Raw genomic sequence first — 26,988 nt, forward strand, 5'->3', positions numbered from 1 at the left:
ACTTTCTGCTCCCCAGCTCCTTCAGCTATACTCACTCTTTGTTGAGTCTCCCACAATTACCATTGTTCCTGGCCGGGACTTCAACCCGGCCTCCCACATCATTCCGGATACCACACCTGACCCTCATGACTGCATCGTTCTGATCCACCTGACATTCACCCCATTTACCCACATTTCCCTCTTCCCTGTTTCTCACCCTGATCACACTTGGTTTATTGATGGCAGTTCCACCAGGCCTAATCGCCACTCACCAGCAAAGGCAGGCTATGCTATAGTATCTTCCACATCTATCATTGAGGCTACCGCTCTTCCCTCCTCCACTGCCTCTCAGTAAGCCGAACTAGTTGCCTTAACTCAAGCCCTCACTCTTGCAAAAGGACTACGTGTCAATATCTATACTGATTGTAAATATGCCTTTCATATTCTGCACCACCATGCGGTCATATGGGCTGAAAGAGGTTTCCTCACTACACAAGGGTCCTCCATCATTAATGCCTCTTTAATAAAAACTCTACTCAAGGCCGCTTTACTTCCAAAGGAAGCTGGGGTCATTCACTGCAAGGGGCATCAAAAGGTGTCAGATCCCATTGCTCCAGGCAACGCTTATGCTGATAAGGTGGCTAGACAAGCAGCTAGCTCTCCAACTTCTGTCCCTCATGGCCAGTTTTTCTCCTTCACATCGGTCACTCCTACCTACTCCCCTGCGGAAACTTCCACCTATCAATCTCTTCCCACACAAGGCAAATGGTTCTTAGACCAAGGAAAATATCTCCTTCCAGCCTCACAGGCCCATTCTATTCTGTTGTCATTTCATAACCTCTTCCATTTAGGTTATAAGCCACTAGCTCGTCTCTTAGAACTTCTCATTTCCTTTCCATCATGGAAATCTATCCTCAAGGAGATCACTTCTCAGTGTTCCATCTGCTATTCTACCACCCCTCAGGGGTTGTTCAGGCCCCCTCCCTTTCCTACACATCAAGCTCTGGGATTTGCCCCTGCTCAGGGCTGGCTAATTGACTTTACTCACATGCCTTGAGTCAGAAAACTAAAATACCTCTGGTCTGGGTAGACACTTTCACTGGATAGGTAGAGGCCTTTCCCACAGGGTCGGAGAAGGCCACCGAGGTCATTTCTTCCCTTCTGTCAGATATAATTCCTTGGTTTGGCCTTCCCACCTCTATACAGTCTGATAATGGACCAGCCTTTACTACTCAAATCACCCAAGCAGTTTCTCAGGCTCTTGGTATTCAATGAAACCTTTATATCCGTTACAGTCCTGAGTCTTCAGGAAAGGTAGAACGGACTAATGGTCTTTTAAAGACACACCTCACCAAGCTCAGCCACCAACTTAAAAAGGACTGGACAATACTTTTACCACTTTCCCTTTTCAGAAGTCAGACCTGTCCTCAGAATGCTACAAGGTACAGCCCATTTAAGCTCCTGTATAGATGCTCCTTTTTATTAGGCCCCAGTCTCATTCCAGACACCAGACCAACTTAGACTGTGCCCCCAAAAAACTTGTTATCCCTACTATCTTCTGTCTAGTCATACTCCTATTCACCGTTCTCAACTACTCATACATGCCCTGCTCTTGTTTACACTGCCGGTTTACACTGTTTCTCCAAGCCATCACAGCTGATATCTCCTCGTGCTATCCCCAAACTGCCACTCTTAACTCTTGAAGTAAATAAATAATCTTTGCTGGCAGGACTATGCTGAATCTCCTCAGGCACTCTCTAATCAGATGTCCTGAGTCATCCCAATTCTTAGACCTTTTATACCTGTTTTTCTCCTTCTCTTATTCCATTTAGTTTTTCAATTCATACAAAACTGTATCCAGCCCATCACAAATAATTCTAAATGACAAATGTTCCTTCTAACACCTCCACAATATCACCGCTTACCACAAACTCTTCCTTCAGTTTAATCTCTCCCACTCTAGGTTCCCATGCCGCCCCTAATCCCACTCGAAGCAGCCCTGAGAAACATCGCCCATTATCTCTCCATACCATCCCCCAAAATTTTCACCGTCCCAACACTTTACCACTATTTCATTTTAGTTTTCTTATTAATATAAGAAGACAGGAATGTCAGGCCTCTGAGCCCAAGCTAAGCCATCGTATCCCCTGTGACCTGCACATACACATCCAGATGGCCGGTTCCTGCCTTAACTGATGACATTCCACCACAAAAGAAGTGAAAATGGCCTGTTCCTGCCTTAACTGATGACATTGTCTTGTGAAATTCCTTCTCCTGGCTCATCCTGGCTCAAAAGCTCCCCCACTGAGTACCTTGTGACCCCCCACTCCTGCCCACCAGAGAACAACCCCCCTTTTTCCTTTACTGAAAAGAGCCGGGCACATTCCTCAGCCCCAGGCTCAAAACAAACAAGCCCAGTACAAACACATCCCATCCTCCCATCCCACCACATATCACCATATATCTCTTAAACTTCCCCCGGTCTCAAAACAAACAAGCCCAGTACAAACACCACCAGGAAAGTCTCCGATAAGGGGACAGATGAGGGGACAGCCATTCAAAGTTTTACTGAAAGAGCGGGAACCAAAAGAATTCCTTTGTTCCCCTGTAACTTTCAGGCTATAAAAAAGCAAACACTCGCATTGTTCGGGGCCCTCTTGTATGCGGTGAAATGGAGGGACCAGGTTCGAACTTGTAGTAAAGATCCTTGCCGCTTGGCTTTGACTCTGGACTCTGGTGGTCTTCTTTGGGGAACAAATGGTCTGGGCATAACATTACCTTCCCAAATCCTATAAAACAGCCCCACCCCATCTCCCTTCACTGACTCTCTTTTCGGACTCAGCCCACCTGCACCCAGGTGAAATAAACAGCCATGTTGCTCACACAAAGCCTGTTTGCTGGTCTCTTCGCACGGATGTGCATGAAAACCCCCCATCAGATTTTCCCCTTGGGGTGTCCGAAGGTGACATACATGGATGAAAAACAGAGTCCTGGCCCAGCGCGGTGGCTCATGCCTGTAATCCCAGTACTTTGGGAGGCCAAGGCGGGTGGATCACCTGAGGTCAAGAGTTCGAGACCAGCCTGGCCAACATGGTGAAACCCCGTCTCTACTAAAAATACAAAAATCAGCCAAGTGTGGTGGCAGGTGCCTGTAATCCCAACTACTCAGGAGACTGAGGCGGAAGAATCGCTTGAACCCGGGAGGCAGAGGTTGCAGTGAGACAAGATCGTGCCACTGCACTCCAGCCTGGCAACAGAGCAAGATTCTGTCTCAAAAACAAAACAAAACAAAAGAAAAAAAAAAGAAAAGAAAACAATCCTGAGCAGCAAAACCTGAGAGACTCTCAGAGAGACAACTGTGTGGGAAAAAGAAAGAGAGATCAGACTGTTACTGTGTCTATGTAGAAAGAAGTTGACATAAGAGACTCCATTTTGTTCTGTACTAAGAAAAATTCTTCTGCCTTGAGATGCTGTTAATCTGTAACCGTACCCCCAACCCTGTGCTCGCAGAAACATGTGCTGTGTGGACTCAAGGTTTAATGGATTTAGGGCTATGCAGGATGGGCTTTGTTAAACAAATGCTTGAAGGCAGCGTGCTTGTTAAAAGTCATCACCACTCCCTAATCTCAAGTACCCAGGGACACAAAACACTGCGGAAGGCCGCAGGGACCTCTGCCTAGGAAAACCAGGTATTGTCCAAGGTTTCTCTCCATGGGATAGTCTGAAATATGGCCTTGTGGGAAGGCAAAGGCCTGAAAGTCCCCCAGCATGACACCCGTAAAGGGTCTGTGCTGAGGAGGATTAGTAAAAGAGGAAGGCCTCTTTGCAGTTGAGGTAAGAGGAAAGCATCTGTCTCCTGCTTGCCCCTGGGCAATGGAATGTCTCTGTGTAAAACCCGATTGTATGTGCCATCTACTGAGATAGGAGAAAACCGCCTTAAGGCTGGAGGTGAGACATGCTGGCGGCAATACTGCTCTTTAATGCACCAGATATGTTTATGTATGTGCACATCAAAGCACAGCACATTTTCTAATCTTGTTTATGACACAGAGACATTTGTTCACATGTTTTCCTGCTGACCTCTCCCCACTATTACTCTATTGTCCTGCCACATCCCCCTCTCCGAGATGGTAGAGATAATGATCAATAAATACTGAGGGAACTCAGAGACCAGTGCCGGCGCGGGTCCTCCGTATGCTCAGCGCCAGTCCCCTGGGCCCACTTTTCTTTCTCTATACTTTGTCTCTGTGTCTCTTTCTTTTCTCAGTCTCTGGTCCCACCCAACGAGAAACACCCACAGGTGTGGAGGGGCAGGCCACCCCTTCACAACTGTAAACTCATAGGTAGAGACCACGGGAAAGATAGAAATTTAAGCAAAGGTAGTATTACCTAGATTCATTAGAGGGATTGGCAGCAGAAACAGCACTAAAATGGAAGTACCATTAGAACCCGAAGCGATGGTGGAGCAGTAGACAGACGAGCTGCCGATGTGATACCCGGATGCAAAATGGCGTGCTAGGTCCACAGTATTGAAAGCTCAGTAACTGGGATGGTTTCTTCTGCTTCTCGACTTTCCTTTGGTTTCCTATGATAAACTCCCATCACCTGAGATACCCTAAAAGACCTAATTCACTCACTGGTTTTACTTCTTGAAAAAGAAGAAAGGATTTTTAGAGGAGCGTGCCCTTTCAAGGGCCATAGCAAAGGCTTCTGAAGCATGATTTCAGTCATTACGCTAACTGAGGTGAACAGATAATGTATGACATCTATTAACTTACAAAAGCAACACTGTGCTGGTGTGTGTGTGTGTGTGCGCGCATGTGTGTGCTCACCTTACTCTATACAAGTAATAAATCTCTGGCTTTGACAGAAAACTAGGAAGAGATTTATTTCTGAGAATTAAACGCTTTAGAACAGTTCCTTGAAAGCAACGAACCAGCCCAAGTAAATACCATTTATGAAGACTCCTGGGAGTGACAGCCAGGCTTAGTCTGGCAACACCTGGGCTTCTCTCTCTTTTGAAAAAATTTAACATTAAATTTACATAAGCAGGCTAATCTCTTAACATTCAAAATGGCAACAGTATAAAAGCTACTATAAGAAAATTTAACAGGTGACAGAACAGAGCCCTCAGAAATAGTACCACACATCTACAACCATCTGATCTTTGACAAACCTGACAAAAACAAGAAATGGGGAAAGGATTCCCTATTTAATAAATGGTACTGGGAAAACTGGCTAGCCATATGTAGAAAGCTGAAACTGGATCCCTTCCTTACACCTGATACAAAAATTAACTCAAGATGGATTAAAGACTTAAATTTAGACCTAAAACCATAAAAACCCTAGAAGAAAACCTAGGCATTACCATTCAGGACATAGGCATGGGCAAGGACTTCATGACTAAAACACCAAAAGCAATGGAAACAAAAGCCAAAATACACAAATGGGGATCTAATTAAACTAAAGAGCTTCTGCACAGCAAAAGAAACTACCATCAGAGTGAACAGGCAACCTACAGAATGGGAGAAAATTTTTGCAATCTACTCATCTGACAAAGGGCTAATATCCAAAATCTACAAAGAACTTAAACAAATTTACGAGAAAAAATCAAACAACCCCATCAAAAAGTGGGCGAAGGATATGAACATATACTTCTCAAAAGAAGACATTTATGCAGCCAACAGACACATGAAAAAATGCTCATCATCGCTGGCCATCAGAGAAATGCAAATCAAAAGCACAATGAGATACCATCTCACACCAGTTAGAATGGCCATCATTAAAAAGCCAGGAAACAACAGGTGCTGGAGAGGATGTGGAGAAACAGGAACACTTTTACACTGTTGGTGGGACTGTAAACTAGTTCAACCATTGTGGAAGACAGTGTGGCAATTCCTCAGGGATCTAGAACTAGAAATACCATTTGACCCAGCCATCCCATTACTGGGTATATACCCAAAGGATATAAATCATGCTGCTATAAAGACACATGCACATGTATGTTTATTGCAGCACTATCCACAATACCAAAGACTAGGAACTAACCCAAATGTCCATCAATGATAGACTGGATTAAGAAGATGTGGCACATATACACCATGGAATACTATGCAGCCATTAAAAAAGGATGAGTTCATGTCCTTTGTAAGGATATGGATGAAGCTGGAAACCATCATTCTCAGGAAACCATAGGAAGGACAAAAAACCAAACACTGCATGTTCTCACTCATAGGTGGGAACTGAACAATGAGAACACTTGGACACAGCAAGGGGAACGTCACACACCGGGGCTTGTCTTGGGTTGGGGGGAGGGGGGAGGGATAGCATTAGGAGATATACCTAATGTAAATGACGAGTTAATGGGTGCAGCACACCAACATGGCACATGTATACATATGTAGCAAATCTGCACATTGTGCACATGTACCCTAGAACTTAAAGTATAATAAAAATAAATAAATAAACAAAAAATTAAAATTAAAAAAAGAAAATTTAACAGGTGAAAATGTGAACTTAATTTAAATTAACAAATTGAAGAGCTTCCTTTGTATAAAACTTTATTAGTGGGACATTGTTTTGATCATTACAAATAATTTTAATTTTCAAAGTAGCTCTTTTTATGGATCACTAACTAAATATACACATATGTGTATTTTAATGTTATAAACTAGGAAGTATCACACACACATGACATTTTCTAATGCACAAATGGAGAACATGTAATTTTAAATCCCAACCCTACAATCACTTAAAAGTTAATATAAATCAGAGTTTAATTTTTTCAATGAAGATCAACTTTTCTTTCTTTTTAAAATGGTATGTTTCCTATCATACCATTCCATCCCAGAAAGAAATAAAAGAAATAATTAAAAATACTACAAAATATGAGAGTTGTGATATCCCTGTCATAAATAAGGGACTAAAGGTAAAACTGATTTTCCTGCAAAGAGTTAAAAATCCTTTATAATATCACACCATCTCATAAGGGGGAACGGTTACACTAAATATAGAACATCTTGAATGCCTGCAAAGCCAAAATGGTGAATAATAAAAAGGAAATAAGCTGTGAACCAGGTATCAGCCTCCTCAAAGAGAAAAGTTTGTGTGAATATTGGGAACCCTAGAATTGCTTTATCAGTCATCTGAGGACATCCAGACTGCAGAACAATTGTCTTGATCTGCAAATAATTTCTGCTTATCATCAGACGGTTGTGGTGTAATACCAAGAAATAAATGTCTAGCACAGACTTTCTGTTTATGATGTTACACTAGAGGATGTATGTAAAAATGGTTTCTGAGGCTATCCTTACTCCTTGGTTCTTGGCTACCAATCTTACCAATTTCTTGATATGACACTTTTTTTCCTTTAAGATTTTACTCTAAGGATAATTTTCCAAGTGGGTTGCATTCTGAAATTGTTTTGTTACTCTTAACATTACTCAAAAAAAAAGCTTCTCAGATGTGCAAAGGTATTTTCAAGGGATATAATGGCTGCTTTCTGTTGGGACATAATTCTTCATGAAGCTCTTGCGTTTCTGCATCTCTTGTGAGCCAAAGCATTAACTTCCATTTTGTTTCAGACTACCTTTTCCTGGATGTTTGTGTCAGCCTTGGAAGGTTGAGATCTGTCTCTCTCTAAAACTGACAGTTGGTTGCTTCCTGTCCAGTGTAACAAAGCTAATATATCCCCCTACAGTGAAGGTCAGGCAGGTTTGCTTGCAGCCCTCTATAATAGATATTCTATAAATATTTTAGAAACCAAAGTTTGAATCTATGTTGCCCCATAATCAGCCAGTGAAAGCCCATTGAGACAAATGGAACAATGAAGACTGAAATTTAAACTTTTGTTTCAATGTGGAAATTTTGCTACTTGGGCAATTTCACTCATTTAGAAAACAGACTGTAGTTGGTGTCCTTGTTAACCCCAAGTCTTTGCTTAATTATTATTCCGTGCTGCAGCTTATAGTATTAGCTGTGCTTTGGGGCCTTAAGGAAGGGCTTAGATTGGCCACAGTCAGGACAAAGCAGCATGAAAAAAGCTGTGGCCAAAGAGAAGCCTGTTACCTGCCAATGGCCAGAGGTGACCCTGGAAGCCAGCACAGCCGCTGCCCAGACAAGAACAACCAGGACGGGTGTGAGTATCCTGGTGGATGATGAGGGGAACCTGGTCAAAGACTAGACTTCTTTTTTTTTTTTTTTTCTGAGACGAAGTCTCACTCTGTTGCCCAGGCTGGAGTGCAGTGGCGCGATGTCGGCTCACTGCAATCTCTGCCTCCCGCGTTCAAGCGATTCTTCTGCCTCAGCATCCTGAGTAGCTAGGACTACAGGCATGCACCACCAAGCCCGGCTAATTTTTTGTATTTTTAGTAGAGATGGGGTTTCACTGTGTTAGCCAGGATGGTCTCGATCTCCTGACCTTGTGATCCACCCACCTCGGCCTCTCAAAGTGCTAGGATTACAGGCGTGAGCCACCACGCCCAGCCCAAAGACTTGACTTCTAAAACATCCTCTGGGCCAGATGTGATGGCTCACTCTTGTAATCCCAGCACTTTGGGAGGCCAAGGTGGGCAAATCACCAGGTCAGGAGTTCGAGACCAGCCTGAACAACATGGTGAAACCCCATCTCTACTAAAAATACAAAAATTAGCCAGGTGTGGTGACGCACACCTCTAGTCCCAGCTACTCGGGAGGCTGAGGCAGGAGAATTGCTTGAACCCAGGAAAGGGAGGTTGCAGTGAGCTGAGATCACACCACTGCACTCCAGCCAGGGTGACAGAGTGAGACTCTGTCTCAAAAAAAAAAAAAAAAGAAAAAAAAAGATTCTGGGACAAATGCCCATCAACGATAGACTGGATAAAGAAAATGTGGCACATATACACCATGGAATACTATACAGCCATAAAAAAGAATGAGTTCATGTCCTTTGGAGGGATATGGATGAAGCTGGAAACCATCATTCTCAGCAAACTAACACAGGAACAGAAAACCAAACACTGCATGTTCTCACTCATAAGTGGGAGTTGAACAATGAGAACACACGGACACAGGGAGGGGAACGTCACACACTGGGGCGTTCCCCCAGGGCAAGGTTGGGGGCAAGGGAAGGGATAGCATTAGGAGAAATACCTAATGTAGATGAGGGGTTGATGGGTGCAGCAAACCACCATGGCACATGTATACCTATGTAACAAACCTGCACATTCTGCACATGTACCTAGAACTTAAAGTATTAAAAAAAAAAAAATGACTCCGAGAGACGAGAATTGAAGGGATAAGTGGTCAACAATAACAATACTAAACTCAGCCAAATTAACTGCTGTATTAAAAATTGGGTTTCAATAATAAAATGTGGCACATCAAACCAGACTGCCCCTATAAAAATATCAGGTTGATCTATTCATCAAACAAATATTTTTGAACATATAGTCTATGCCCAGGCACTGCACAAAATCCATAGGTATAACATGATGAACAACATGGCATCCTGCTAGGATCTTAAACACTCAGAGGGGACAACACACCTTACTGGCAATGGCAACATAGTTTTATTAGTTAGGGTATGTTCAGCAAAAAAAATCAATAGGTTTAATAGAATTAAACTTTACTTCTTTTGCGCAAAAGTCCAGATAGACAATCCCAGGCAACTATGTAGACTCCACAATCATCGGGACGATGGGCTTCTACTAAATTGTTGCTCTATCATTGACACATGGCTTTCACCTTGTGGAAGATTCCCAGTAATGGGAGATCTCTCAAGAACCCACAAAACATTCCCTGGTGCCCAGAGACCATCAATGCCAGGTTATCACAGTACCGGTGAGGTAAGGCGTTCCTACACCCTTGCTACTCCTACTTAGGTACTTTTACCAAATTCTGGAAGATTCAGAGTCAGCCAAGTATATTAACACAGGAAGGAGAAGCACACAGTAGAAAAATGGAGAAGTTGACCATCTTCCTCCCAAACTGAAAGCTTCCCAGGAGAGAAGCCAATGTTAACTTTATGAAATTCAGAATGCTGGTTATTAAAGTTCTTGGAAATTTTAATTATTGAAGTTGAGGCTCTTCTTGAGATTTAAAGTGATCAGAGGGCATTGGTCAAAAGAGTTATGGTACCCAATATTTCATTCATCAGTTCATTTCTTCTATTCAATTCAACAAGAATTTCTAGTATGTGTCCTGCATTGTTCTAAGTATTAAGGAATGATATGAAAGAAACAAATCTCACAGTTGATGTGCACAAGCCCCAAGTTTACAATCAAAATAAAGCCTAGAATCTTGAACAGAATTGGTAACTTAAAATAGTGCGGTGGTTGCTATAGAGTGTCGACCTTAAAGAGATTCAAGAAATATGGTTAAATGTAGCGTTTAGTCAAGCACAAATTTTAAGGATAGGCATCCAGGAACACAGATTCCAAAGAATGGAAGCCAGTGCTCCAAAGTGGAGAAGTTTTGGGGGTCATTTATATAAATAAGGTTTGGGAAGCTTAACAATGTTTCAACATTTTCCACACAAGGCTAGCACACAGTTACAGTAATCTGATTAATTGAGGTGGTGTTCTTTTTGGGAAAGGTATATTTAACATTCCACATTGAGGATATAACAATCATGGAGTCTTCCGCACCATCTGATCTGAGTTAGATGCAAGATAATAAAGGAGGAAAGGCTAGCCATCATCAGGAGGGGGAGGTCTTATGTCTGGCGCCATTTAGTCTTTCCTAATTGATTTGCAGAACAAGAACAACGAGAAAGAATGAATCTATAACCTGAGAAGCAGAAATTGCAGCCACATGCATGTGCTCAGACCACACAGTCACATTTCCTTTAAGGCTCAACATAATTTTTAGGCTTCTAAAAATTATAATTAAGTTTGAATTATTTAGGTTTCATACAGCCATTTGAAATCACATCTATTAGAGGGACTTACAGAGGGACTTACAAAGTTCAAATGGAATTTAAGTAAATCATGTTTTAAAATGATACATTTTTTGAGAACTTATTACTGTCAGTCACTGAGCTAAGAAATTTATGGAATTAGGTCAGCCGATCGTCAAAACGACCCATTGAAATAGGAATTATTGTTGCTACACTATACAGATGAAAAAACTCAGATGGCTGGTTAAGTTACTGCCCCAAAGTCTTATATTTGGTAAGGAGTAAAGCCATGGATTGAAAGCTGGGTACTGTGATTTAGGAACCTTTCAATACTAGCTGTTCCAAGGCAATCTTGTTTGCAGAGATGACAGCCTGTATTAGTCTGTTTTCACATTGCTGTAAAGAAATCCCCGAGACTGGGTAAATTATAAAGGAAAGAGGTTTAATTGACTCACAGTTCTGCACGACTGGTGAGGCCTCAGGAAACTTACAGTCGTGGTGGAAGGTGAAGGGGAAGCAAGGCACCTTCTTCACAAGGCAACAGGAGGGAGAATGAACGCAGGAAGAACTACCGAACACTTATAAAACCATCAGATCTTACGGGAACTCACTCACTATCACAAGAACAGCATGGGGGAAACTGCCCCTGTGATTCAATTACCTCCACCTGGTCTCTCCCTTGACACATGAGGATTATGGGGATTACAATTCAAGATAAGATTTTAGGTGGGGACACAGCCAAACTATATTACAGCCTGTTATTCGCAAGTAAACTCACACATCCAAAAACGTATTATTGTTTAGAAAATATTACAACCTACCTTTAAATTCTTAAAATATTCAAATACTTTCTATAAACTTGATACATCAATCTTGATATTGATTTTGAAATTTAAAGGTACCAGAATATGCCCCACAAAAAATATACCACTTTGACAAGAATTATTTTGAGTTATAGGCAACTGAGAACCAGTGGATGCAGGAAAAGCTTTTTACTTCCCCCTATCTAAAAGGAAAGTATAAAATTTTCCTTTTATAAAGGATATTTATATTTATAAAGGAAATTTCCATTGTAAAGATGTCTCCATACCAAGAAGAGAGGCTCCTGGAGACAACTCTTACCACCTGATATGGTTTGGCTGTGTCCCCACACAAATCTCATCTTGAATTGTAGTTCCCATAATCCCTGTGTGTCATGGAAGGGACGAGGTGGGAGGCAATCTAATCATGGGGGTGGTTCCTCTCATGCTGTTCTCGTGAGAGTGAGTGAGTTCACGGGAGACCTGATGGTTGTATAAGGGGCTTTGCCCCCGTTTGCTCAGCACTTCTCCTGCTGCCGCCATGTGAAGAACGACGTGTTTGCTTCCCCTACCACCATGATTGTGAGTTTCCTGAGGCCTCCCCAGCCACGCTGAACTGTGAATCAATTAGACCTTTTTCCTTTATTAATTACCCAGTCTCAGGTATGTCTTTATTAGCAGCGTGAGAACGAACTAATACACCACCTGAGAGGCTCTTCTCAGCATGACAAAACAACTTTTAGTTACCATGCATTTCCTTCACTCTCCTTCCCAGAACTTGCCCCTAACTCCAGCCCAAATCCCCCTTTCTTTTGTTTAGCCTAAAATGGTATATAAGTTTCAGTCATCTGGCCACCTCCTCGGGCCACATTTTTTCTTTGTGAACTCCTCCAAACTGTGCTATGTGTTACCTCATATAATGCTAATTTCAACATTTTAAAGGCAAAGGGTATGGACAACATTGATGCAAACTTGCACTCCTAGTGCCCTCTAGTGGATATAGTTGGTTTCAGTTATCACTTGCTAGGTTTTAATGAAACTTTCCATAAAAAGGAATGCTCTGTCACTATACTCTGTCCTCTCTCCTTTCTCTTCCTCTATCTTTTGGTCTTGTCCATGTTCCCAAGATACACTGACAATGTTACTCAGTGTTAATGCTAATAAAACTCTATTTACAAAACAGGTGTTTATTTAGAAAAATAGCCGTACCCATTTATTTGTGTCTGGTGGTTTTTGTGCTGAAACAAAAGAGCTGAGTAGTTGCAACAAAGACTCTATGACCTGCAAGGCCTAAAATATGTATTATCTGTCATTTTACAAAAAAAGTTCACTAACCTCTAATCATGGGACATATCACTAGTTCTGAAAGATGCTTTGGCTAGGAAAGGCTATTCCCTAGTTGAATATGTTTGGGAAATCCTCCATTAACATATTAAGCAGTAAAGAAACCTCTTTAATTTTAATTCTATATTTATTTACTTAGTTTACTCTGGGAATTCTTTTTTTCACCTAAGACCTATTAATATCGTATTCAATGAAACGTATTTTGGGAAATATTACTTTATAATATTGTGTTTTCTTGGAGTCAACAATTCTGTTTTTCACAATAGAAGAATTGCTTTCTAAAGAATAGCACTATGCTTAGCTTTCATTTATTAAATAACAATATTTTAAAAATTCATTTTCAGCCAGGCGCGGTGGCTCACGCCTGTAATCCCAGCACTTTGGGAGGCTGAGGCAGGTGGATCACCTGAGGCCAGGAGTTCGAGACCAGCCTGGCCAACATGGTGAAACCGTCTCTACTAAAAACACAAAAATTAACCTGGCGTGATGGCGCACGCTTGTAATCCCAGCAACTTGGGAGGCTGAGGCAGGAGAATCACTTGAACCCTGGAGGCAGAAGTTGCAGTGAGCCCAGATTGTACCACTGCACTCCAGCCTAGGCAACGAGAGTGAAACTCTGCTTGAAAAAAAAAAAAAAGGAAAAAAAATTTCATTTAATCTTGTTACTCTGGAATTTTTTTTTCTATTACACTGCTGTTTCTTTGTTATCTTCTGCCTTTTTTTTTTTTTTTTTTTTTTTTTTTGAGACAGTCTTGCCCTGTTGCCCAGGCTGGAGTGCAGTGGCGTGATCTCAGCTCACTGCAGCCTCTGTCTCCTGGGTTCCAGTGATTCTGCTGCCTCAGCCTCCTGGGTAGCTGGGATTACAGGCGCATGCCACCACACCCAGCTAATTTTTGTATTTTTAGTAGAGACGGGGTTTCACCATGTTGGCCAGGCTGGTCTCAAACTCCTGAACTTAGGTGATCCGCCTGCCTTGGCCTCCCAAAGCACTGGGATTACAGGCATAGGCCACCATGCCTGGCCTGTTGTCTTCTTTATTCATTCATTTAGTTTTTGAGCATGGTCAATTTTTAAATGCTTAATTATGCACCTCGAATATTCAGAAGAAAATGCACTTTTAAAATGTTTTTCCGTGATTATAATGCAGGATTCCACAAAATATGGAAATTAAAAAAGAGTAGGAGTAGAAACTAGCCCTCCTTTTAATAGAAATTTCATACCGTGCCAAAAGCAGCTAGTTCACCTTTTAACAAATAATTAGGCCTAACTGTTGAGGGTTGAGTAAAGCAAAGTGAGTTTACAAAGGAGACTGAGGTAGGGCACGATGGCTCATGCCTGTAATCCCATGTAGGCCCATGCCTGGCCCAAATGGTGAAACCCCATCTCCACCAAAAATGCAAAAATTAGCTGACGTGGTGGCACATGCCTGTGAGAGAGGAGATAAAAAGAAACTAGTTAGGCAGATGGTTAGGGCAAAGAGTCCTTGGCAGAACTTCCCTTCTAACAAAAAGCAGCCCAAGAAATCACTTCTCTTCTAACAAAGAGCAGCCTGGAAGATCGGGCTGCAAACAAAGATAAGGAAGCAGCTCCGGCAAAGAAGGGGAGCTTCCTGGGTAATCAGTAAGCTTCACTTACATACGGTGGGTCCCAGTAAGCACATTCCTTTCCTGTTTTGGACATACTCAGATAAGGAAGCTGTAAGTTTGCATGGAGTATGCCTGCAGCTGCACCGATAGGAAGGGTTACCTGGTGCCAGGCACGTCAACCACGGGGGCTTCACCTTCCCCTTTTTTTAAGCACATGCACAGTAGGAAAGAGATAAGCAACGTGGAGTAGCTCAGGCCAAGGACCCGCCTACATAATAAAAGGTTGGGGTGGAGCTACCAGACATTCATGCCTTATGCAAATGAGATGCCCAGCCCTCATCAGTTTCTTATAATTCAACTGTAGAAGGGGCAACACTTTTCGGGACTCCTCTCTGCAGCAGAGAGCTGTTCTCTTTCTTTCGCATATTAAACTTCTGCTCTAACCTCACCCTTGGTTTGTCCATGTCCTTGATTTCCTCAGCCACGAGACCAAGAACTTTGGGTGCCACCCCAGGCAATGAGGCCATATCACCTGTAGTCCCAGCTACTCTGGAAGCTGAGATGGGAGGATTGCTTGAGCCCGGGAGGTTGAGGTTGCAGTGAGCCAAGATCATGCCACTGCACTCCAGCCTCAGCAACAGAGCAAAACCCTATCTTAAAAAAAAAAAGGAGACTGAAACGAGTATCAGGAATGTTAGAGGAAAACCAGAAGTGTGTCCATCACACTTTTATTTCCATGCTTCCATAGAATCTTCAGTTAATAATCATGGAAAATCATCTTCAAAGTGCCTTTTCTGTGTCTGTTGTGACAGCCAAGATGAGAGTGTCCCTTTTTTCAATTGGAATATGGAGAAAAACAGAGAAGACAGGGCTGAACAATTTTACCGGCAACTCATTTTTATAAGAAAAAAATAATCTTGCAATAAAGCAGGGTGGAGGTAAAATATTCAGCATCAATTTCTGTATCTGCTAATCTTGGTTGGCTGAAAAGTAGCAAAGGCTAAAATTAGTTGTATATATAAGTTTTGATCATAAGATAAATTACTGGAACACAGTATTACTACAGTACCATCTTGCAAATAGTTGGTCAAGAAACTCCTTTTAAAAATGAGTTTAACCAGGCATGGTGGTGCATGCCTGTAGTCCTAGCTACTTGGGAGGCTAAAGTGGGAGGATCACTTGAGCCCAGGAGTTGAAGACCAGCCTTGCAACATAACAAGACCCTGTCTTAATATATTTTTTAAAATAAGTTTAGAAACCAGACTAGGTATGTATAGAAAATAATACAAGAAAAAAAGGAAGAAAGAAGAAGAAAAATTGTCTGAATGATGTTATGGAGCAGACAAAATATGTAACCAAAGATATACCCATAAAAATTTTTAAACTAACATTTAAGGAAGCATTTCGCTTTACATAACAAGAGTACAAGGCAGAGATATAAGATTACAGAGACAAGATGATAATAATGACATGAAAAAAGTGAAAAATAAAAATATAACCAGGGTACCTAACCCTGGGTGGTTAGTCTTTGAAAAACACAGGTCAGGCCATATTCTAAAGTGGCTACCAAAAGACTTTCAAATATCAGCTGTCTCAATAGCACTAGTGAGTTTATTAATCAACATTGTTGACAAAAACAAAAGCAAACTCTGTAAAATATTTAAAGCTGTTTATTTCCAGCTAATATGCGTGACTGTGGCCCTAGGGATAGTCTCAGGAGGTCCTGAGAAAGGGTGCCGGAGGCAGTAGGGTTACAGTTTGGTTTTATACATTTTGGGGAGACAAAAGTTACAGGCAAAGACATAAATCAATACATGGAATACATAAATTATATATACATTGGTTCGGCCCAGAAAGGCAGAACATCTTGAAGTGGGGGCCTCACGGGTTATAGGTGGATTCAAAGATTTTCTGATTGGCATTTGGTTGAAGGAGTTAAGCTTTGTCTAAAGATTTGAAGTCAGTAGGAAGAAATAGTTAAGATAAGGACGGTTGTGGAAGCCAAGGTTCTTTTATGTAGATGAAGCCTCCAGGCCGCCGACTTCAGACAGAACAGATGATAAATGTCTCTTTTCAGACCTTAAAATGTGTCAGGCTCTTAGTTAATCTCTCCTATATCTGAGAAAGGCCTGGCTGTAATAATGAAGATTTTCTATGGATGCAAACTTCCCCTACAGAAGACACCTTTGCAGGGCCATTTAAAAATATGTCAAAGAAATATATTTTGAGGTAAAATGTTTTTATTTCCCTCATGGTCTGCTGTCATGGGATGCTATACCAGTCAGATTGCAATTTGGTATCGTATTGCCAGAGGCTGTTTTGTCAGTCTTGTGATCTCTAATTTAATGTTAATGCTGGTCAGCTATGTCTGAACTCCAAAAGAGAGGAGGTATAACAAGGTGTGTTTGACTTCCCTTCCTGTCATGGCCTGGAATTTAGTTTTTCAGGAGTTTCTGGGATCCCCTTGGCCAAGCCTAAAAGTCTGTTCAGTCGGTTGGGGGCTTAGAATTTTATTTTTGATTTACAACTTTAAGGAGATATGAGTGGTGTTCAAACTAGGTGTTTTGACTAGAGATATTGTACAAACTCCTACATGCTTGGATGAAGTGGCTTAAGAATCTAGTTAGGGGCCGGGTGCAGTGGCTCATGCCTGTAATTCCAGCACTTAGGGAGGCTGAGGCAGGTGGATCAATTGAGGCCAGGAGTTTGAGACCAACATGGCCAACATGGTGAAATCCTGTCTCTATTAAAAATGCAAAAATTAGCCAGGCGTGGTGGTATGCACCTGTAGCCCCAGCTACTTGGGAGGCTGAGGTGGGAGGATCTCATGAGCCCAGGAGGCGAAGGTTGCATTGAGGCAAGATCACAGCACTGCACTCCACTCTGGGCGACACAGTGAGACCCTGTCTTAAAAAAAAAAAAAAAAAAAAAATCTAGTTAGGCCAGTAGCCCATACCTGTCAGAGGAACTTGAACCAGAGAGACTCCATTTTGAGTGAGGGTTAGGAAAATGAGGCTGAGACTGGCTAGGCCGCATTCTCAGAAAAAACAGGCATTCCTAGCCTCTAGACATTTACAGTTAAGGGAACAAATTAATAACGTTTACTAAAACAGACCCAGACTTGGGAATGTCCCGATATCCTGATGTCTGGAGAACAAAGACATTCCTAATTTTGCTTTAAAGATGATAGTAACGATTCTTGCAAAATATAGTAATTAAGAAAATTAATTCTTTAACACAAACCCTTGTGGCAGAACACATCTCCCCGTATATACAAGCATTGTACCTAGGATGGATGTGTTCCTCCTCTTACTTTCGGGAACCTCCTACTCTATGTATGGAGTAGCTGTCCTTTCACTTTACTTTCTTAACAAACTCCCTTTTGCTTTGCACTGTGGACTTGCCCGGAATTCTTTCTTGGGAGAGATCCAAGAATCCTCTCTTGGAGTCTGGATCGGAACCCTTTTCCTGTAACATACCCATTGGAGTGGCATGCTCCACCCAAGGCTAAAATTCAGTCCTGGTTCTGGTCACTAAGCTATCAGAGGGTTCTGTCCCTTGATTCCTTGTTGTCCATCATATCCGAATTGAGTGACCCCTTCTGCCAAAAGGTAGGGAATTGGAATTTCCCCAAGCATCTAAGTAATCATATGATTGCCTTGTTAATATGAAGTATTTGTATATGTGGCCAAACTCATTGTAACATACTAGTGGGTAGACAGCCTGAGAGGAGAGCTGTAGTGGATGTGAATACACATCCCAGTGTTAGTGATACAGCACTGATGAGTGGAGGAACACCAGGGCTCTTGTCTCACGCGAATTAGATGAAATGACACAGACACACGTGGAGTGGTTTTTAAGGAGTGAAGACTTTAATAAGCAAGAAAGAAGGGAGAAAACAGAGGGAAGAAGCTCCCCCGTATAGAGACAGAGGGAGGGGGACTCCAAAGCCGAGAGAGGAGACCCCAAGTGCGGTGGATACCAGCCAGTTATATGAGGAGGCTGAAGGAGGCAGTGTCTGATTTGCATAGGGCTCAAGGGATTGGTTTGACCAGGCATGTCATTCATGTAGCCCACAAAAACTGGCCCTCCCACCCTAGCCTTTTAATATGCAAATGAAGGGCACCATGATGTTCTACACACATGGGGATATGTGGGGGTGGCCACATTGCCAGGCACATGGGAGCAAGGGCAAGAGAACAACGGTGGGAATCACCATGTTTGGGGGGATCCAGTTTCTAATGGACTGCATTTGCATATCAAAGGTTGGCAGCCCAGCTGTAAGACCTGGGGCTTTCCTACTAGACGAGAAAGGTTTCTGGAGCTACTTAAAAAGAAACAACTTAGCTGCTTTAAAAGAAACAACTTTCGTGGCTGGGGGAGGGATAGCATTAGGAGAAATACCTAATGTAAATGATGAGTTGATGGGTGCAGTTAACCAACATGATACATGTATGCCTATGTAACAAACCTGCACGTTGTGCACATGTACCTTAGAACTTAAAGTATAATAATAAAAAAAGAAACAACTTTCCAAGGACCCCTTTTCCTATCTGCCTGAAATAATTTATTAATAACTCCTACCACATGAGGCTCAGAATATGATACCCCGAAATATGGCCCTTTGACATGCTGAACTAAAGCAGCAGCCTCAAGGTCTTTCTACCTCCCACCTCCACACTCACTCTACCCCAACCCTATTTCTCCTAAAGCACAGGATAAGGTTTTTCTCTGATAGTCCTTTATCTACCTTAAGACTGGACTCACCAGAGGGACTGCCCCCTCTTCCCTCTCTGAAATCTCATTTTCTATCTCAGAAAAGACTGAGGAATGAAACCACACCTGGAAAGACTTTTACACAAGATAATGTTTGTCACACGCGTCCGTGTGAAGAGATCACCAAACAGGCTTTGTGTGAGCAACAAGGTTGTTTATTTCACCTGGGTGCAGGCGGGCTGAGTCCGAAAAAGGAGTCAGCGAAGGGAGATGGTGGGGGGGCAGTTTTATGGGATTTGGAAAATTACAGTCAAAGGTGTTGAGTCAAAGGGGTTGCTCTCTGGCAGGCAGGAGCAGGGGTCACAAGGTGCTCAGTGGGGGAGCTTCTGAGCCAGAAGGAATTTCACAAGGTAACGTCATCAGTTAAGGCAGGAACCAGCCATTTTCACTTCTTTTGTGATTCTTCAGTTGCTTCAGGCCATCTGGATGCATATGTGCAGGTCACAGGGGATATGATGGCTTAGCTTGGTCTCAGAGGCCTGACAATGTTTGCCTCTTGGGCTCATTGAAATTCCAGAGAATCATTTACAAGTTACTGCCTCCAGGTCCATTCACTCCCACTGATAATCATTTACTACTCCTCAAAATTGCCACACCTCCATCTCCCTTTCTTCTATGAAGTAGTACGCATCTGGATCTCACTGGGTTACTGGGAAATTGTTCTCATGTGACTCCCCTGTGCTTAAGCAGGTTAAATAAGTTTCACATGCCTTCTTCTATGATCAGCTTGCTGTCAGTTTATTTTCAGTGAACCTTTTGAAGGCAGAGGGGAAGCTTTCCCTTGGCCCCTACATCTTGGTGCCCAGAACAGACCCAGTTTATCCCGTTGTCCCCATAATTGTAATTGTTAATAGTGCCCTCTTTCACTCTCAAAATGTCTCTTTTGGGATGAAAACTTATGTGGTCATCCTCTCTATAACTCTCATCTACCTATACCTAGTAGAGACTACATGTATCGGCCCAAAATAACCTAGTAATTGTGAATGGCAAAATAGGCCAACCAACACCAAAAGCTTGTAAGAGTTCATAGTTCTGATCAAAAGCCAAGAAATAATAAAATTGATAGGCAGGCTGGGATTGTCAACCCCAGCCTTATCAAGTGTTTAACCTAACTGAACAAATGCGCTACCAGAAACTCAATTTTCATTTCAATATCCTTGAAGTAGAAAAGTAGTCTTTGAACAAATCACTGTATCTTAGAGGCATGTGTTTAAAATACTGGCCTAGCTACCGAGAACTTTTAAAGATTGACATTTCCATGATGTGCCTGACAATTTAATCAACCTTATAAAGTGCTTCTCAGGCTTCCTGGGACAATGTTTCCCAAAGTGTACTATGCAGATCCGTTCTTCAGAACCGGGGCTTGTTAAAATCCCAAGATTTAAAAACCACAAATGAAAACAAAAGGAAATTAACAACAAAAACAAAGTTTCATCCCCAAACCAGACCAACAAAATTGGGTTGAGAAGGTAGAACCTCTGGTATTACATTTTTATTAACTCCCTAATGATTATGCTCCTCCTACATTTTGAGAACCATTGCCCCACTGGGTTCTAAAAGCTGGAAGATTCCATAAGATACCTTAGTTCTTGACCAGCTGCAACGTAGATGTCGGAACATTTCTCATGGTCTACGCCCAGAGGTATGCTGATGAATGTTTATCAAATTATTCTCCAGGGGAAAAAATCTTTTAAACTGCTAAAGTTTGTGTAGCACACACTTTACAAGTAACAATAAAATAGGCGATACTCTTTATTGTAAATTCCAAAAAGCCAATTGATTCTCAGAGAAGTTTTTTTTTTTTTTTGAGGCGGAGTCTCGCTCTTTCGCCCAGGCTGGAGTGCAGTGGCGCTATCTCGGCTCACTGCAAGCTCCGCCTCCCAGGTTCACGCCATTCTCCTGCCTCAGCCTCCCGAGTAGCTAGGACTACAGGTGCCCGCCACCGCGTCTGGCTAATTTTTTGCATTTTTAGTAGAGACGGGGTTTCACCGTGTTACCCAGGATGGTCTCGATCTCCTGACCTCGTGATCCACCCGCCTTGGCCTCCCAAAGTGCTGGGATTACAGGTGTGAGCCACCGCGCCCGGCCACTCAAGAGCAGTTTCTTTGATTTTTGCTGAGCTCTTGTATAGAAAACCAACCTATGTTGCAATTGATAAGCGAGAATAATTTTAGTATGAATGCTGGTTGATATTTCTGTTTACATTAACGAGGAAGAGGAAGTGAGAAAACACATGTTGGATCTTCACTAGTTCATCAGTGATACGGGCAACTTCTTTGTTGAACTGGGTAAAACTTTTCAGATACTGCAGGAATATTTTCCTAAACTATTTGTGCTACTCGTTACAGCTACAAATATGCAACACTTTTAATATGCATCACTAACATTTTCTCCATCACTTTCTTAGGTCTAGCGTAGACAACAAAAATAAATAAATCAAGCCCTGGTGTGTAGCATTTGCTGGTTTTCCTGAGGTAAACATTCTACTATCATTGATTTCAAGCTACCAGCAAGTCACTGAATGTAGGGTTGGCAAGAGATGAGCAGAAACACACCATTGTGTAGTATTTCCAGGATACAGATACAATAGACATAAATAATCCTGAGTAATATTCAGGAAGTAATTTTGAGTGCTTTATTACCTTTATTTTTAATATATTCAGTTGTAGGTTTATATAGTTTAATTTTTTTATTAGTGTCTGTTTAACAATCGGTTCAATTTAATATTCAGCTGAGTGGTTTAAATATGAGATACCACTGTGATTATGCCTCCTCATTCTTGTCTTTCCTCCTCAGACTTTTTTATAAGCCCATGGCCCTAAACTCTCAAGAAGGAAATGAGTGTCCTTAGAATGTGACCTTCCTCTCCAACTTGTCCCACACCTGCTAAGACACAGAGTGGAAGGAGCTGAAAAGCCAGAGACCCACTTAAGATCCAGAAGCATAAGCAGCAGTTGCAGAGAGGCACACAGACTAGCCACCCATCTCTCAAGAAGAGTTGTTCCAAGTACAGGTTTGGAATCTTCAGTCTGAAAACGGGGTCTTTTGATCTCTCCCCACTTTGGTGCAGTCTGCTCCGATTAGTGCCGAGATTGAGACTGGAACAAACCATGGTAGCTGTCAATGGCACAAGGACCCCATCTGCTCCAGACTTGACTGACCCTGGCTCTTGTACTCCCTGCCACCCACTCCTACACCCTGTCTTCCCTCCTTCTCCAATGACAAGAGATATTCATTGAAACACCCTTGCTCCCATTTCTCTATCTGCAGCAGGGCTGAATTGAAATTTCTTATGTCCAAATGCCCATTCTCTGAATAAAAAGATATTTTGAAACCAGACTTTCTAATCAACAGATACTAATACGCTATACAGTGAATAGCATGTCTTTATTCTATTTACAGTATATTTGTTATAAATATAATACATTTTTGAAAAGCTTATTTTTAATTAACTTGAGATTTATATTTTAAACAGATCAACTCAATTGTTAACGTTATATAATAAAGAATATGGTAATTTTAATGACAAAAATCGTATTGTGAAATAGCACACTCTATACTGAGATGAATGAGGGGGAAAAAGTCAAAACTCCTTTCAAAACTATATTCAAAGCATCAGAAAAAATTTTTTTTCTTTTTACAAAGTTATGTATAAGTCATAGGGACCACCAAATACTGAAATATGAAGACTCTATGACCAAAGTTCAAAACTGATTTTAAGGAACTGTGTGAAGCAAGACAGGAAAATTTGTATTTAACACTCTATAGAACTTCACAGTAAAGCTGGAATTTAGAGACTAATGGCTTAACAGGAGTACTGCCAACAAGGCCTTTCCTTTCTCAGAATCATCTCCTAATATTCGTATACCATTGACAAGTTGTAACAGCAGACTTAGACTTTGTGTTTTCTTAAGATGGGGCTTAATAAGGTGCACAGATATGCTGATATCCTGTATTATGAGCATGTAAATTATTCTCAGGGTTTAAAGAAATACAGAAAAAGAATGTTAAGTATTCTCAGTCCAACGTGCTTTGCATCATCAACAAAATGACAAGTCAAAGTATTTTGCAGGGATCAGATATCAATCAACCTCCATAACAAGTTAGGTATATCAAATACTGCTGTAAAACCCATCCAGCAAAAACTGATTATTGTGGATTTCAGTACAAATTTCCAAGTTGTCACACATTATTGATGATGATCAGGGCAGGCATGGAATTCTGCTGACTTGTTTCAAACACTGTAACTTGGTCCGATAACTTGGCAAATACCCTAGGAGTTCCAAGGTTATAAACACCTGTATGAACAAAGCACGCTTTCAGCTGCAGACTGTGAATCTCCTGGCTTTTAAGTTGAAGTTTATACTGTGTTTGTCCAAGCCACGTGAATGATCCATGGATTTCCAGTGCTTCTGGACTAAGGGAGGAGGAAAATGTAAGTTGCAGGATTTTTTTCTTTTTAATTTTTTTCCCAAAGTCACATTAACATATCCCTTTCAGCTGGGCGCGGTGGCTCACGCCTGTAATCCCAGCACTTTGGGAGGCTGAGGCAGGTGGATCACCTGAGATCAGGAGTTCAAGACCAGCCTACCAACATAATGAAGCCCCGTCTCTACTAAAAATACAAAATTAGCCAGGTATGGTGGTGCACGCCTGTAATCCCAGCTACTCAGGAGGCTGAGGCAGGAGAGTCGCTTGAACCTGGGAGGCGGAGGTTGCAGTGAGCTGAGATTGCACCACTGCACTCCAGTCCATGAGAGAGCAAGACTCCATCTCAAGAAGAAAACAAACATCCCTTTCATCTAACAATTCTATTTCTAAAAATTATTTTATGAAGCCAACTGTTTATTAATAATAGCAACATCATTACTATAACAGCTAACATTTATTATTTAATAGTTACTATTTTCTAGGCACAATGCTAAGAGTGGATTATTTCATTTAATGCCCATAAGAGTTAGTATATGTTGGAACTTGATTTCAAACCTAAACTTTTAACTCCTTAGTTAGCCATATATAAGTGTCTGTACATGAATGCTTTTAATATTGAAACTGTTTATAATATTGAAAAATGGAAAACCCAGTACCCAATAAAGTATTAATAAATTTATGATACACAAAATCACATATATAGGTGTGTGTTTGGATTTCAGAGAACTGTCCCAGATCCTGTTTGGGGTGTTATACAAAAATATTAAGTATACGCTTTATAGTATTTTTCCAAAAATTCAAAAATTTCTGAATTCCCAAAAGCATTTGGCTCTAGGAGTATCTGATGTGGGACTGCGGATCTGGATTTTTTTTGTTGTTAAGTACTATTTTATAATCAAGAAAAAAAAATCTTTAATATTTAAAGCCTCTGTAACACATCTGTAAGCCTTCTATATTACCAAGCAAAAAACCAGGACAAGCTTGAGTAACTTTCTTATCCATGTTAGGTAATTATTTGCATAATTTCAAAATATTAAATTGCTCCCAAATCAAATAACCTTGCACTAAACAAATCTTTACCTTGTTGTTTTATGCCGAAGATCAACTATGACATCTACATCAGCCTTAGAACAATTGGAAAGTAAAAGAGTGACTGGTACTAAACAAAGGCTATGGAAGAAAAATAAACAAAAAAGTTATATATTTTTTTCTTCTTAAAAGCAATTTTCCTGAAAATAACACTTAAGACTATGTAACAGAGCATAAGCTCCTTAAAAACAATCAGATTCAAGAAGGAAAAAGCTCAAGTTCCAAAATCACTCAAGACAAATTATATTGTAAATAAAAAATATATTAATACAATGACAATATTAAATATCAGAATATATACATTCACAGAACTATTTTATTTTCATTTATTAATCTTCTAAAAACAACTAAAATGTTTCTAGATATTTCACAAAATGAAAAACAAAATCTCAACTTAAATCAATGAAGAAAAAGTAAACCATGAAAATGCCAACGACTAATACTGTTGTCTTTGTGCTTATTAAAAATTACTTAATTTTGAGAACTTGGCCTAGACTGACATTTGTTTTTCTATCAAATTTGCACAACATCATGTTTTGAAGAATATAAGAATGATTTCTATATAGTTATGAGGAAATCTCTTTCGAGTGGATACATTTTGCTCAGGTAGCCTAGTTTCTGATACCATAATTAATAAATTACTAAAGCATAGGAAAAAAGACAGGCAGTGATAGAAGAGGACATGTGAATAGAGTGGTACAGATTTCAAATCAAGAATGCAAGAAATGAATATAACATGTACAAATGAAGCAGGGTTATATACTATTATCTACCTTTTACTCTATAAACACAAAGATAGTAAAGAAGAAAAAATAGTAACCGTATAAGTTCATACACATTAACTTCTAAATTCTGCTCAGATAATATATTTTATACTTTCAGAAACTTTACATCTTCTTACTGAGAAATACTTTTTAAACAATACCGCAAACGTCACAGGTTTCCCTAAACAAAAACTAAGATGATTTAAAATACGTACCAGGTTGTACTGGTGCTATGCCCTAACTTCCCCCACAAACTTCTCATGTGGCAAGAAGGGCAACAAAGACTACTGGGAAGGTGTCCAGTCAGTCTGAAGCATCTCATTAAATTAAGTTCCAATTGCATAATTTGTAGCCCAAAGTAAAAATTCAGGAACTTATGCTATTCTGTTCCCATTTGATCCTCAAATGTCAAATTCTTTGTACCTTATATAAATGCTTCTAGTAGAAGAAGAAATGTGAACATGTGGATATCTCCTGGTCCAAAGTGAAACTCATCATCTTCATTCCAGTGAAGAGCACCCCCATCTACCCCAGCAAACTGTAAGTATCATACTGATTCCTCCTAACAGTCACTAACCTCCACTCCCAATGTTCTTCACAAATTCCTGCCAATTCTCTCACCCACATATCTCTGGAACCTGGTTACTTCACTGTATCTCATTTTCCTTACAAGTTCAAGTCTCATGTCTCATTTTACTGCAAGAGCCTCTTAATTAGCACCACAATGCAATCTATTCTTTAACCATGTTTCTCACACTTGAGTATGCACCAGAAATACCTGGCAAGCTTGTTTTAAAAAACCTGCTGGGCCTACTCTCAGAGATTCTGATTCCATAGGTCTGGACTGTGGCCCAAACATTGCATTCCTAGGCTGGGCACGGTGGCTTGCGCTTGTAATCCCAGCATTTTGGGAGACTGAGGCAGGCGGATCACAAGGGCAGGAGATCAAGATCATCCTGGCTAACATGGTGAAACCCTGTCTTTACTAAAAATACAAAAAGTAGCCGGGCGTGGTGGCAGGTGCCTATAGTCCCAGTTACTCTGGAGGCTGAGGCAGAAGAATGGCATGAACCCAGGAGGTGGAGCTTGCAGTGAGCCGAGATCACACCACTGCACTCGAGCCTGGGTGACAGAGCAAGACTCCGTCTCAAAAAAAAAAAAAAAAAGAAATTACATTTCTAAGTTCCCAGATGATACTAATACTAATGCTCCTGGTCTGGGATCACATTTTGGTTGTTGTTGTTGTTGTTTTTTATTCTTTGAGATGGAGTTTTGCTCTTTTTGCCCAGGCTGGAGTGCAGTGGCACGATCTTGGCTCACTGCACCCTCAGCTTCCCAGGTTC

The 26,988-nt window shown here is 41.1% G+C and overlaps 1 protein-coding gene across 4 annotated transcripts in view; it reads right to left on the minus strand.

Annotated features, from left to right (window-relative positions):
• Positions 1-22,729: 22,729 nt before the first annotated feature.
• TRAPPC8 (trafficking protein particle complex subunit 8) overlaps positions 22,730-26,988 on the minus strand; it is a 107,021-nt gene continuing 102,762 nt past the window's right edge. For all 4 annotated transcript variants that reach the window (XM_034943947.3, XM_003830340.7, XM_034943948.3 and 1 more), the window contains 2 exons: positions 24,873-24,962; positions 22,730-23,778 (listed from right to left, as the gene is read on the minus strand). In XM_034943947.3, the coding sequence (XP_034799838.1) occupies positions 23,544-23,778; positions 24,873-24,962 (325 nt within the window). In that variant the 3' untranslated portion in view covers positions 22,730-23,543. The remainder of the gene's footprint in view (positions 23,779-24,872; positions 24,963-26,988) is intronic.

This window comes from Pan paniscus, chromosome 17, assembly GCF_029289425.2.
Source record: "Pan paniscus chromosome 17, NHGRI_mPanPan1-v2.0_pri, whole genome shotgun sequence".
In the NCBI taxonomy this organism is placed as follows: Eukaryota; Metazoa; Chordata; class Mammalia; order Primates; family Hominidae; genus Pan; species Pan paniscus.